Source organism: Rhizopus delemar, genomic scaffold (assembly GCF_000149305.1).
Source record: "Rhizopus delemar RA 99-880 supercont3.24 genomic scaffold, whole genome shotgun sequence".
Taxonomy (NCBI): Eukaryota; Fungi; Mucoromycota; class Mucoromycetes; order Mucorales; family Rhizopodaceae; genus Rhizopus; species Rhizopus delemar.
This window is the reverse complement of record NW_027137855.1, coordinates 204,284-217,323: the sequence shown is the minus strand read 5'-3', so window position 1 is coordinate 217,323 and position 13,040 is coordinate 204,284. Positions and strand designations below refer to the sequence as shown.

At 32.9% G+C, this 13,040-nt stretch overlaps 4 protein-coding genes across 4 annotated transcripts; 3 read left to right on the top strand and 1 right to left on the bottom strand.

The window, feature by feature from the left end:
* Positions 1 to 2,174: 2,174 nt before the first annotated feature.
* Positions 2,175 to 2,453, top strand: RO3G_17003 (uncharacterized protein; the record flags this gene model as incomplete). The annotated part of the gene is made up of 1 exon (XM_067671587.1): positions 2,175 to 2,453. One exon carries the CDS (start codon positions 2,175 to 2,177, stop codon positions 2,451 to 2,453), a length of 279 nt encoding a protein of 92 aa, XP_067527877.1.
* A 676-nt stretch (positions 2,454 to 3,129) lies between these two features.
* On the bottom strand, positions 3,130 to 4,077 carry RO3G_17002 (ribonuclease Rh; the record flags this gene model as incomplete). Its single annotated transcript, XM_067671586.1, has 5 exons — positions 3,130 to 3,346; positions 3,397 to 3,443; positions 3,508 to 3,613; positions 3,669 to 3,954; positions 4,017 to 4,077. 5 exons carry the CDS (start codon positions 4,075 to 4,077, stop codon positions 3,130 to 3,132), a joined length of 717 nt encoding a protein of 238 aa, XP_067527876.1.
* Positions 4,078 to 9,289: 5,212 nt separating this feature from the next.
* On the top strand, positions 9,290 to 10,713 carry RO3G_17001 (uncharacterized protein; the record flags this gene model as incomplete). Its single annotated transcript, XM_067671585.1, has 6 exons — positions 9,290 to 9,323; positions 9,498 to 9,559; positions 9,621 to 9,842; positions 9,883 to 9,972; positions 10,022 to 10,171; positions 10,222 to 10,713. 6 exons carry the CDS (start codon positions 9,290 to 9,292, stop codon positions 10,711 to 10,713), a joined length of 1,050 nt encoding a protein of 349 aa, XP_067527875.1.
* A 338-nt stretch (positions 10,714 to 11,051) lies between these two features.
* RO3G_17000 (uncharacterized protein) lies at positions 11,052 to 12,152 on the top strand (the record flags this gene model as incomplete). Its single annotated transcript, XM_067671584.1, has 4 exons — positions 11,052 to 11,068; positions 11,125 to 11,743; positions 11,790 to 12,022; positions 12,077 to 12,152. 4 exons carry the CDS (start codon positions 11,052 to 11,054, stop codon positions 12,150 to 12,152), a joined length of 945 nt encoding a protein of 314 aa, XP_067527874.1.
* Positions 12,153 to 13,040: the final 888 nt, after the last annotated feature.

Below are 13,040 nucleotides of genomic sequence, written 5' to 3'. Positions count from 1 at the left end.
CATATTGAATTCATTTAAAGAGTCTAATGGAAAAAAAAATGATATAGGAGCAATCTATTTAAGTTGTATATACACTTAATTCATAGTCATTGTCATTATAAAAAAAGGGGGGGGGGGACAAAGGAGGAATGTGCAATCTTATTATAAAGACATCCTCCAAGACACTACTTTTCAACAAAAATCTTCATTTATTCATACAGAAAAATCTATGATTATTAAAAGATATGACACTTGAATTGTTACCACGCTTACGTATGTACCTCGAACAACCAATGCTATCTTTTCTTCATCACCTTCTTTTAATTCATCAAAAATGCATTATAATAAATATCTGGTCTATAAATTATGTATTGATCTATCATAAGCAAGCATATTATGCTATTTCATATACAGTATCTATGAATTTTCTTTAGGTTTGCACGCTGGAATAAATTAGCCACTGGGTCTAACTGATAGACATACTTTTTTACAATTGTTCCTTCATTTTATTGTAAACGCCATTGCCGATTTCATACTAGTTCTTTTACGAATATAAAAAATAAAACCGACATATCTAAAAAATTAGCATTTATAAGCATACAAAAGCTACAAGTACAGTAGATTTTCATTTGATATTACTGCCGTATCCCGACATACTTTAAATATGATTCGTATGCAATTTACAAGAAATCAGAGTAGTGAATGCTTTACAAAGATTTTATAGTTTTGTCTCTATTATTCGGATATAACTAATTTTACTTCTTTAATTCGTACAAGTTGTTCTCATATAGCTCTTGATGCAATGGCATATAAACAGTCCACTTGCATAACCAGGAACAGATCTTCATATTAAGCTTTATTCATACTTGATCTACAGCTATAATTAATTAAAATCTCTCGAAAAGGATTTAATTGAAACTTTATGAAAAAGGATATAAATACTAGGTACAATGATATTAAATGAAAATAGCTTTTTCAGTCTTGTTGAAGTTAAGTCTTTTTATCTTTACTCGATAGATATCACACGATCCTAACATATCCATCTCAGATAATATTTGGTTCTGGTGCTTATTCTTGTAATTACTTGAACTAATTTGTCATCTATCTTTCTTTTTTTACTACCCAATAATAGAAGTAATTTTCTCAATGAGAGGTTAATTGGAAATTGCGGCAAGAATTGCAATGCTTGTAGTTCCAGAGGTTGGTACTTAAATTTTAGGAAGCTCATCTTTTTAGACTAGCTAGTGTACTTTATTATTATCACTAGATAATAATTTCTCGAGTTCTACTATATACTTGTGCTTGTGCTCATCCATGGCATTGCTATTTAAGCTATCAACAGCTTTTATTCTTATCGAAATTATCAAAAGTCGCCTATCTCCATAGCAAGTTGATTTATCTCACTAAGAATTCGATTAGCTCTCATCAACATTATAATTCAGGTGTAGACTTTTGAGATTTTTGTCCAAGCTCATTATTAATTTCTAGCTCTTTCATTGTGATGCCATTAGATGTTGCATTGTTGAAGAAAAAAAAAAACTCTGCCGCTAACTGAGTTGAAACATCCTGCTGGAGGAGTGAAAAAAATTTTACCAACTTTATTGAAAATCCAGTAGAGAATAGCTAAACCCAGAGAGACAGATAAAATTAAAATATGCTTTCTTTCTTTTTTCAACTTTTTTATATTCCAAACCAATGAGTGAGAGTATAATTGATTTATTTGAAGAGGTAAGTAAATGGAACAGTCAAGAGTGGCTACCTTAATAAAAAAATAATAAAAAAGTAGCATCCAGATTTGACTGAAGCAGCCATCGAAGCAGTCGCCAAATTAACTTCATTTGTCGATTTATTGACAAAATATACAGACAAATACCGAGCAGATTTAAAGAGGAAACATAGTTCTTCATCAGGAAAGAGCAATTCTATTTTAAGAAAAAACGATCCTGACTATCCAAAGCCGCCTCTTTCCAGTTTTTTCTTGTTTATCGAATCAATTCGTGAAGAAACAGACAAGTTATATCCAAGCATGCATATGAATGAAAGGGCTGTCATATGGGGGCAAAGATGGAGAGCATTATCGGAAGAGGATAGAAAAGTATAGTCGGATGCACAATAACGTAGCGTGTTTATTTATTTGATGTGTATAGCATTTTAATGAATTAGCTGAAAACGACAGAGAAAGACACCGTTGCGAAATGGCTATTTATGAACAAAAAAAGAAACTTAAATTAGAAGAATCAGGAAGTAATGATAGTAGCAGTGTGGAATGTAGGCATGGTGTTGACGAGGAAGAAGAGCAGGGTGAGAATGAAGTTCACAAGAAAGTAAAAAGAGAAGAATCTTCTGCTTCTAGAGAGAAAAGCACGGATGATTATGAGGAAGGAGAAGAAGATTATGCTATTAAGGAAGAGTATAATGATGATAATGACGAGCCTTATGAACTAGCTACAAGTGAAGATGAAAATGAGGAATAAACAAAGAGATCAACAAGTAACTTATTTATAAACACAGATGCGTATGATTTTAAGCGCTTATTTTTTTGTGTCGAATGAATGATTTACTTTCACATCAATTTTCTTCTCATGATCATTCAACAATACATCACAGTCAACATATCAACTATTTGCTTGATATATTTATAATAAGCATATTATACTCCAAACTTATTTTTATATGAAATCATTTATACCGCCCAGTGACTTATAAAATCGAATAAAATTTGATATACACTTGTCTTTTATAATTGCTTTCTCTCTCTCTCTCTCTCTCTCTCTCTCTCTCTCTCTCTCTTTATATATATATATATATATGTATATATCACTCAAACACGATACATTACTAGGTAAAAGTAAATATTTCTCAGGCACCAATTGAAAGAACCTCTATATCCACGTATACAATGAGTTTGAATCAAAAAGATACACAAGTGGATTCGATGTTTTATGTGATAGGTGTGTGAATAAAGCAAGTAATGTGTTGCCGCCTTTTTTATTGTTGTAACCCCATTTTTGTTTAATGTGTTACGTATTTCAATGTTACATTTTTTTAGTGGGCAAAAAGTGATCGTAGCAATAATTGAGTTGTATAACTGATACATAAAAATTTTTATTTTAAGAGAATATTATCAAATAAGGTAATTTTTGACACATTTTATTTTGTAGGGTACTCGACATCACCAGAGCAAGAACCAGTGCTAAGAGCGTCGGTGATAACATATGTATCACGACCACGAACATAAAAGTAAAGAGCAACATCACTCAAGGTACCTGAACTGCAGTCAATCTTAGCTTTAGCACCGAAATAACTTTCAATAGCACTTTGCATCTCGGTTGCTGTATAAGTACCGCCAGGAGTAATACCATTGGAACTATATTAAATATTAGCTTTTTTTATTCATACCATTCATGCGCTTTGTACCTGAAAGCTTTGTAAACATTATACTGACTGCGGAGATCCATTGCTTTCTGTTTTATAATGTTTCGATCAATGTTACAATGAAATAAAGTTTTTCATATTTGATTATGTTACCTGAAAGTAATCAACGATATCTTCACCTTCTTCATAATTATCATAACAATCGGGGTCATACGTACTTACACAAGTACCATGTTTGGACCATTCATGAGACCAGAATCTAATTTAATTCATTTAATTAGTTTCCATCGCATACAGTCTATATTCATGATTACACATTGTTGTTTCCTTGATTACTAGGCCAGTAGGTCAACATACTATTATAGAGTGAGCTATCCTTGGACTTGATGACAGAAGCAATTGAACTGGAAGCTCTGTTACTGTCGCAACCTCCGCTAGGAGCATAAGCACCAGAACATTTATCGGGCCAAAGACCATGAAGTGTGAATGCGTTGTCAGGACCATAACCAGGAGCCCATTGCATGTTGAGAACAACTAAACCATATTCAGGAGAACAGCAAGTATCACTATTTGCGGAATTACTGCAAGATAAAGCAGTGGCTATAAAAATACATGTTTAGCTGTTGTTCCCTTCTCTCTTATCTCTCATTATAATGCTTTACAACTACAGCTACTAGCAAGAGTAGAACCAATTAAAGTGGCCAAAGCAAGGACAGCTTTCATATTAAAAAAGATGAATTAATAATAAAAAAAAAAAAAAGTTAAAAATTGTGAAATATTTATATGTTTTTGATCTTTAATATACTAATTAAAATAGTATAGCTATCTAATCATTGAATGCTATTTAATACATGTGTAAAAGTTCATTGTTGTGCAAACATACTAGATATTTTTCTTTAGTACTTGTAAAACACTACACATATACTACTAAGAAAAAAGAGAGAGAGATAAGCTGCTTAAGGTACTAGTATTTCCCTGTTTTCTCATTTTCTACAGTGTTATTTTATTTTACGCATACATTATTTTTCACAGCTTATTAATTTAATATTAGAACATTCATAATAAGAATACAATTTACTGTATCCATTAATACATTTGTAAAAATAAATAACATTTTTGTTTCTTGGAATGTTAATGTGATAATAAAATAGATATCATCAACCATTTTGATTTACCGAAACAAAATGTCAAAGCCAAGTAGCACATTGAGATAAACTGTTTGTTCCATATGGCATAATATTACCTCGTTTATGATAAAGTACAAAGTGTGAAACAAGAGATTGGCTGATAACAAAAATATTTCCTCCTCTCTCCTTGGTAATAAAAAAGATGCGTAAGCAACAATTACTTTGGATATCATTGCATTAATTTGAAGTATTATTTTAAATATGAAGAGTATAGCAAACATATGTTACCTATAAATTCATGTTCTATCGTAACTTCTGCTTATTTTTTTATTATCATAAGAAATAGAATGTGTTTGATTATACACTGTGTTCTATAATACAGTTTAAAAGAGTTAGATAACAATAGGTGTAGTACGACAATTATACAAAGAAATTTTACATGTAACACATATTTCAAACATCTCATATTATATAGAAAACTCAACTGCAGAGTCTTTTTTAAACTATAGCTTTTTCCAAATTGTTTTTTCACGTGTTAAAGAGTAAATTCTTGACTAGAGAAGTGAATAATGTACATAAAAAGCAAAGGTGAACAAATCAAATCATTGCGTGTTCATTGAATCTGTATTTCTATTGGGTGACATTAATCTCTTGGCTTGTTGCATAAAGAGTGGTTTATTATATAATCAAAGTATAAAATTAGCTATACTATACTATTTCCACGGCTTTATTACATGTAGAAATAGAATGTAATCAACCAATTTAAACTAATCCACTCTACAGGTCAAATATATCTTTATTTATCCTGAGGGAAGAGGAGTTTATATCGTCTGATTCCCATATTTAATTTGTACCTGGACATCATCCTTGATAGTCAGCTCACGAGTGGTACACAAATGCATGAGCCGTGAGGTAAAGTGGTCAACTGTCACTGATTTTCTTCTCTGGCTTTGGTGATTTGCGTATTGGATAGGAACTGTGGCAAAAAATCCAGAAACAAATGCTATAGCAAAGTGATATCCCCAAAGACGATATCTCTACGAAGGTAGCTGCCCAGTTGTCTTCGTATAGGGATCAGTTCGTGCTTAGAAGATATATAGATAGCATCAGTAGTCATTGTGCAGCTCTTCCGCTCGTTCAATAGCGAAGTCAATGAACCATAGATTGTTTTATCATTGAAATCCATGTAAAACAGTTGATAACAAGGGCCTCATAGAATCCCAAGTTATCAGCAACTCATAATAGAGATCTCTTGCCCGTGTGTGTTTTTGAATTTACAACCGCTACAGAGTTGGAATGAAATCCTGATTCTTTAATATCCTAAGCATAATTATTAATTGCTGGATGATTGTGGATGAAAACGTTTCCATTAGTAACATTTTTCTATAAAGAGCCGAAGCTCACAGAATTTGCTTTTGGATTTTGTGTGTTATAGATGAGCAATTATAGAAAAATGAAATGAATAGAATATAAAAGCTTGTACCAGAGCTAACGCAACGATCAGTATGTGATTGCGCTATGCGAGCAGCCATTTTGTATGAGATCTTCTTGACGTGATTACGTTATCAGCCTTTGAGAACCAAGGGAAATAGCAGATGTGCGGACAGGAATGTTAATAAAGACAAACGCCCAGTGAGAGCGACAAACATAAAGCAAGGTATGACCAATGATCGCAGCCAGTGAAGCATCAAGACTGGATGCAGAAACATAGGAAGCTTCAGCCGGAATAACGCATGAGCGAGGGTAAAGGAGAAGAGATGAGTTTGAAAGTACCCGTTCCAAATGCGTTGCCAAATAAACAATTTTGGTGGGCACAGATATAAAATGTGTTCCAAAGTTTCTTGTTGGTCTGGGTAGTTGAAGCAAGCGGGAGAAGGAAGAATAGACGGAAGCGGCTGATGAAGAGTGGACCTAATATAGGTTTGTCTATGAGGTCTGGAGTGCATGTGCGAGATCCGAAACTAGCATAAGGTACAGGGATGAACGGACGAACCAAGAAAGAGGCCAAAAGGATGTAATGTTGCAGCACCAGACAATGAAATTTTCTGGCAAGAAAAGGGTACACATGGAATTCAGAAGTAATTTGAGGACAAGGGAGATTAGTGTCAAACCTTTGCTGTGCGACGAGAGTAGGTGGAGCTGGCGGAGAGATCGAACCAAAGAAGTAGTCGGGATAACACGAAGACAAGCAGAACCACCAGCACCATAAAATTATCAATTGTCGAATTTTATGAGATATATTTTGGAAAGTCGAGTTTAATTTACAAAGTTTCACGTCATCTCATTATTTCAACACAGAAATAGATACAAATTTCTGTCAAGAAATAAAATTGAAAAAGAGCAATCTCCTTTTTCTCTCTTTTATCTATTTCATGTATTCATCGTGTAATCATAAATAAAAAGAAAAGTGCCTGGTTAATGTTAGGCACACCTCAGTGATTTATCACATATCAATTCCTTACCCCTTTCTCTTGGTGTAGTTTATTTTTGTTGTCTCATAAATTTATAACTGATCACAAATAATAAACAAAGATAACTGGGCTTATTATTTACTATTATTAGCATGCTTGCGCTAATATACAAAAAAGAAAATATTTGCTATTATGATGATATATGCTGATTGTTTACAACTGTTATAATTATTAAATATTGCTTATCGAAATAAAAAAGCCATTATTTGCGTTCATACATGTATATAATGTCTCGCTTTGAGTAGACAGAAAAGATCCTCTGTGAGTAAGCTTACGTCAATAACATCAAATCCATATAAATCTTTTACCAAAAGTGACTTCCAATATGTGCTTTTATAAGCTTGATCATTTGTGAGCAAGACTGGACGTACTCTAGATAAAGGTCTTTCCTCTGCTGTACTATCATTCAAGTCAGCCCAGTTGATTTCATAATCAATGTGATCTAGAGTACGAAATATGAACTGGAAGCAACCAATTTTTTAAGGTTAGAGCTACGCTTTTCTGAAAAAAAAGGAAGGGCAGGGTCGTTGATGGCAAGGACGTCAGAACACAAAGATAGTATCACATAAGAGCTGTAGCAAAGGAGTCTTTAGTTAAATTTGGGTGTATAGATTGGAGCATCAGAGTAAGCCACCGCAACGGCAGAGCTGAGTACTGCATGGCTGCTAACAAGAAAAACTCAAGTGCACTTTTTCTCAGAACATTGTTGCACTTTAAGAATTTAGTATATTGCATCTTTGTAAAAAATTACGTCGCATGTATTTTTCCCATTTTTTCATACGGTTTAAATAATTTAGTTTCGACGAGCTTCAAATTTTGCTTCAAGGACGGTCAAGGGAACATTTATGATAAAAATGGCAACGATTTTATGGAAATTGATGACGAAGATTCAAATTTAAGAAATTAAATTCATATGCTAAATATATCGCCATTAGAGCCAAGGTCAATATGAACGCTACGGCAGAAGAGATGATAACTGATGAATCAAATGGATCCATCTTAGAAACTAAGTCATCGCGAAAGGAAGATAATGGTTTAAACAGTAAATACGGTATAAAGAATGAACTGAAGGCTCATGCTGTGCATCTTGTTGACATTCATCACAAAAACAGCGCAAGAACTGTTGCTTTGGAGCTCAAACTTCCGCACAGAATCGTGCAGCGATGATATAAGGCATGGAAAGAAGATTTTGATTCGCTTTTCAAGAAATTAGGTCGTCCCAGGATTATTGAACCTGACGGTGAACGTGCTGAGTCAACCAAAAAGCTTATTTCAGGTTTCTACTATTAGTGTTCTACTGCTATAGCAGATCAGCTGATGATTACCTTTACTTACTTGAGAACCACTAAATCAACTGTATACCGTTATTTTGCTGATCTATGGATATTCTCTTTTAAGAAAGTTCAACTGGAACCAATTGAAAGAATATACCTAAAAGGATTAAAAAAAATTGGTAGAAGGCAACTTGAGAAAAAGCATAAATTACATGAGTAATTGTATTTTTATTGATGAAGCAGGGTTTCATGCAAATCTGAGAAGGACTCAAGGATGGGTTCCTAAAGATGAACCTTCTAAAGCTATAGTACTGACGGCTAGAACGAACACTATATTTTGGATGAAATCTCGAATTTTGGTATTATTAAAGTTCGCCTAAAAAAGCTAATCCCCCTAAGAAGCGAAAGCGTAATGATGGTGTAAAATACACGAAAGATACTGTTACAGTCTATTACGTTAATTTCGTCAAACATATCATGGGTGAAATGAATAAATATCCTGAGATAAAAGATCATATTTAATCATGGGTAATGAACCTATCTATACAGCCAAATTGATTAGAGAAATGATTAAAGAACGAGGTTATAACTATCTTTGTTTACCACATTATTCCCCAGAGCTTAATCCCATTGAATAGCCTTGGTCTGTTCTTAAAATTGCCATCAAGAGAGAATTTGTACTAAATAAGGACTCTATTTCTGACAAAGTCAAAGAATCCACCAAAAGTATCCCTCAGTCTGCATTTGACGGACTTGCTCACTCTTCTGTGGAACGATTTGATGGTTGTCTTTTAGAACGCTTTATCTAATAAACTTACATGCGGCCTATTTTTAAAAGCTCGAGATAGCTTTTTACAAAGATGCAACATAATTTTCTCAAAAATGCGACTTACTATATTTTTAAAGTGCAATACCGTTTTGAAAAAAGGTGTATTCTATTTTTTTTTTCTTTGATTTGGGAAAATAAGGGGAGAAAGGAAGAGCGAAAAGTCCGCAAAGACGTGAATTTTTTATGATTTTTATAATTTTTTTCTTTGCTTTTATTTTTTTTCAAACACGATAAATGACTAATGCAAGAAAGAGATCACCTACAGAAAGTAAGGGAAAGAACGAATAGAGCGCGTATACAAGACTTATAAATATATTTATTAGCTGATGAGCCGAGTAAAAGAGTGAAAACAAGTAATAACGAAAAAAAAAAAAATAATAAAATAAAATATAAATTGATTTTTTATTATTTATTGTCCATTTCTACCTTCCCTTTTATGTAGACTCACCAGCTAAACTTGAAAAGTCAACAAGTGTTGAAAGTAGCGATGAGGGCTTAAACAACGTAAAAATTTCCCAAAAATAAAACCAAGTCACCGTTTCTAATAATAACAACTATTGGGTAGGATAAAGTAGTACGTCGATTGAATACACCACCTCTTACAGATCCATCTGTGGTACCTGACCCAAACGTGGATAAAGTGATTTATGGTCAATATGAAATAGACGCTTGGTATTATTCACCTTATCCAACTGATTTTGGTACAAAGATTGAAAAACTATATATTTGTGAATATTGTTTACGGTATATGAATAAAGAATCTCAACTAGAAGGACATAAAGTGAGTGTAAGAGGATAGTAATGTTAAATATTGACACTTTGCTTAGGCTATATGTAAAGAAAAAAAACCTCCTGGTAAAGTAATTTATGCAAATGGTAAGATTAAAGTTTATGAAATTGATGGTCAGGAACATAAGGTAATGATAGCATGTATAATACTTTATGTATTCTAATAAACTATGATAGTTTTATTGCCAAAACTTGTGCTTATTAGGAAAGCTCTTTTTGGATAACAAAACTCTTTACTTTGACATTGAAGGATTCAAATTTTATGTTTTAACAGAACAAAATAGTAAATTTAAAAGCTATGAAGAATTTATTGGTTTCTTTTCAAAAGTACTCTTTAATTACAAGTATTTTGTGTTCATACTGAATTTAATTATTAGGAAAAAGTATCTTATGATAACTATAATCTTGCTTGCATCATGACCTTACCGTCGCATCAAAGAAAGGGCTATGGTAGATTATTAATAGAACTCAGTAAGCCCAAAGAGCAAATAGTTTATGTTGTAAATAATAATAATATTAATGAGTTAGGTTATGAATTATCAAAGCATGAATTAAAAATTGGATCCCCTGAAAAGCCACTTTCACCATTGGGCGCACTTGGCTACCAGTCTTATTGGTCATCTACTATCATTGCCACCCTACTTCATTTTAGAGGTGATGTGACAATTGAAGAAATTTGTAAAGAAACTTGTATACATGAACAAGATGTCATTGATACTTTATCAAGGTTGGATTTGTTACGTTTTAGAAGAGAAGAAGATAAAAGAGAACACATTTGTATTACTGAGTCTATGTTGCAAGAGATCATTGTCAATCGTAATATTAAAATTGGTCGCAAATTAGACCCTTCTTTGATCCGTTGGCGATAATTTATATACTATTTAATAAAGCAAGTCATATAGTGACCAATGAACTGTAGTCCTTTTTCTTTTTCTTTTTTTTTAATTTAAATGAATTCAAATAAACCTGTGAGGTAGTAACAAAAATAAAAAGCGAATAAAATCTATTAACAACAATAAAGAGTTTGGGTGGATGGTTGTTTTGACTTAATGCATTATGGACATGCTAATGCTTTAAGACAAGTACGTATAAACAAATGTTTATTAAAGAAATATTAACATAGATACAGGCTAAAGCAATGGGGGACATTCTTGTCGTTGGTGTTCATTCAGATGCTGATATTGAAAAAAATAAAGGCCCAACAGTAATGAAAGAAGACGAAAGGTAAATGATAGTACTTCTAAAGCAGTAAAAGGAAATATAAATATAGTTGATGCTAGGTATGCTGCTGTTGCTGCTTGTAAGTGGGCAGATGAAGTAGTACCCAATGCACCCTATAATACAACTGTTGAAATCCTTAAAGAGCATGATATTGACTTTTGTGTTCACGGAGACGATATCACAACCATGGCTGACGGCACAGATTGTTACCAAGCAGTCAAAGATGCTGGTTTATACCGAGAATGTAAACGTACGGTGGGTGTATCCACAACAGAACTTGTAGGTCGTATGCTTCTCATGACACGTGATCATCATAAACGCTCAACGACGAACAGCGACAATAGCACTATTATTTCTACATTTGACACAAGCGAGCTGGCCCCATTTAGTGCCAATGGTAACAAAACAGCTACCGTATCTCACTTTTTACCAACCTCTCGAAGAATTGTTCAATTCTCTGAAGGAAGAGAACCCAAACCGACAGATAAAGTTATCTATGTAGATGGCACATTTGATTTATTCCATGTGGGTCATATTGAATTCTTGAAGCGTGCAAAAGCTTTGGGAGATTTCTTGATTGTAGGTATTCATGACGACCAAACAGTGAATGCTATCAAGGGTTCCAATTATCCATTAATGAATTTACATGAACGTGCTTTAAGTGTCTTGGCCTGTCGGGTAAGTGCTCTTTTTAAGGCTGTATTTATGCCAACACTATTATTAGTATGTGGATGAGGTAGTTATTGGAGCACCCTATAGCGTGACAGAAGAGCTTTTGAAAGGAGAGTACCAAGTATCTATTGTCGTACATGGAACAAGTCATTTAGAAAAAGATATGGATGGTAAAGATCCATATGAATTACCAAAGAAATTGGGAATCTATAAGCAAATTGACACACCAAAATCTACCATTACAACGGAGGACATCATTTATCGTATCATTGAAAATCGTAAAATGTAAAGCATTCAGAATCTTTGTTGTGTTTAGTTATTAATCATCCATTATAATAGATTTGAAGAAAGACAAAGAAGAAAGAAGGCAAAGGCTGAATTGGAGCGTCAAAAAGAAATTGAAGACAAAAAGTAAATAAATCATTGATGGCAAGACTTTTTTTTGTTACCACACTGTCTACAGCTTTAGTTAATGTGATCTGTTGATAAAGTGCTTGTAAGAAAGAGAAAAGATATGTAAAAACATATGAGTACTTATCAAAAATATTATAACAATTGAAAATTAATTACTCTCTCTCTCTCTCTCTCTCTCTCTCTACCTTTTTTTTTTTTTTTTTTTTTTTTTGCCTCGGTAGCCAAAACAAACTGAATACATCGGAAAGCCTTCCATAAGCTGTGCTTTGCCTATAATCATTTCTTGTCATTAATGAGGTATTTTCAAGCATGATTCTGTAGTTAGTTTCTGTATATCTATAGTCAAATAAACCACTGGGTTCAATAAAAGTAAAAAAAGAAACTTTCTTTATTGCCAATTGCCATTGGATGTCACCATCGTTCTTTTTTCTTGATGCTTCAAATGACACAACGCAAATGATATATTGAGGTACAGGCTCTTGTTTGAGAATATTGCTATTAACAATTCATTGTATGTCAAGGAATTGTCTTCAATATGTCTTATCTTCGTACATAAAGAAGCAGTAATTTCTTGCTGAGGAAGTTAAATAAGACGTATCAATGGTTGTTTATCATTTTATGCACCAAATACACTTTAGAAGAATAAAAAGAAAAAATAACAAAGAATCAAGCGCTTTCTTTTTATTAATTGCTTTTATTGCTTAATGGCATAATATAATTCTCTCAAGTCGATTTTATTTTACTTTTACCCTTCAAAAGCATAAATAAGCTCTATATAGAGCCCTGTTCGTGTCCTATCTTATAATCAATACATAATTAGAAGTTACATATTTGGTTTATGTTGGTCTTATTAATAGAAAGAAGAAAACTTGCTTGTAACCAGTTTTAA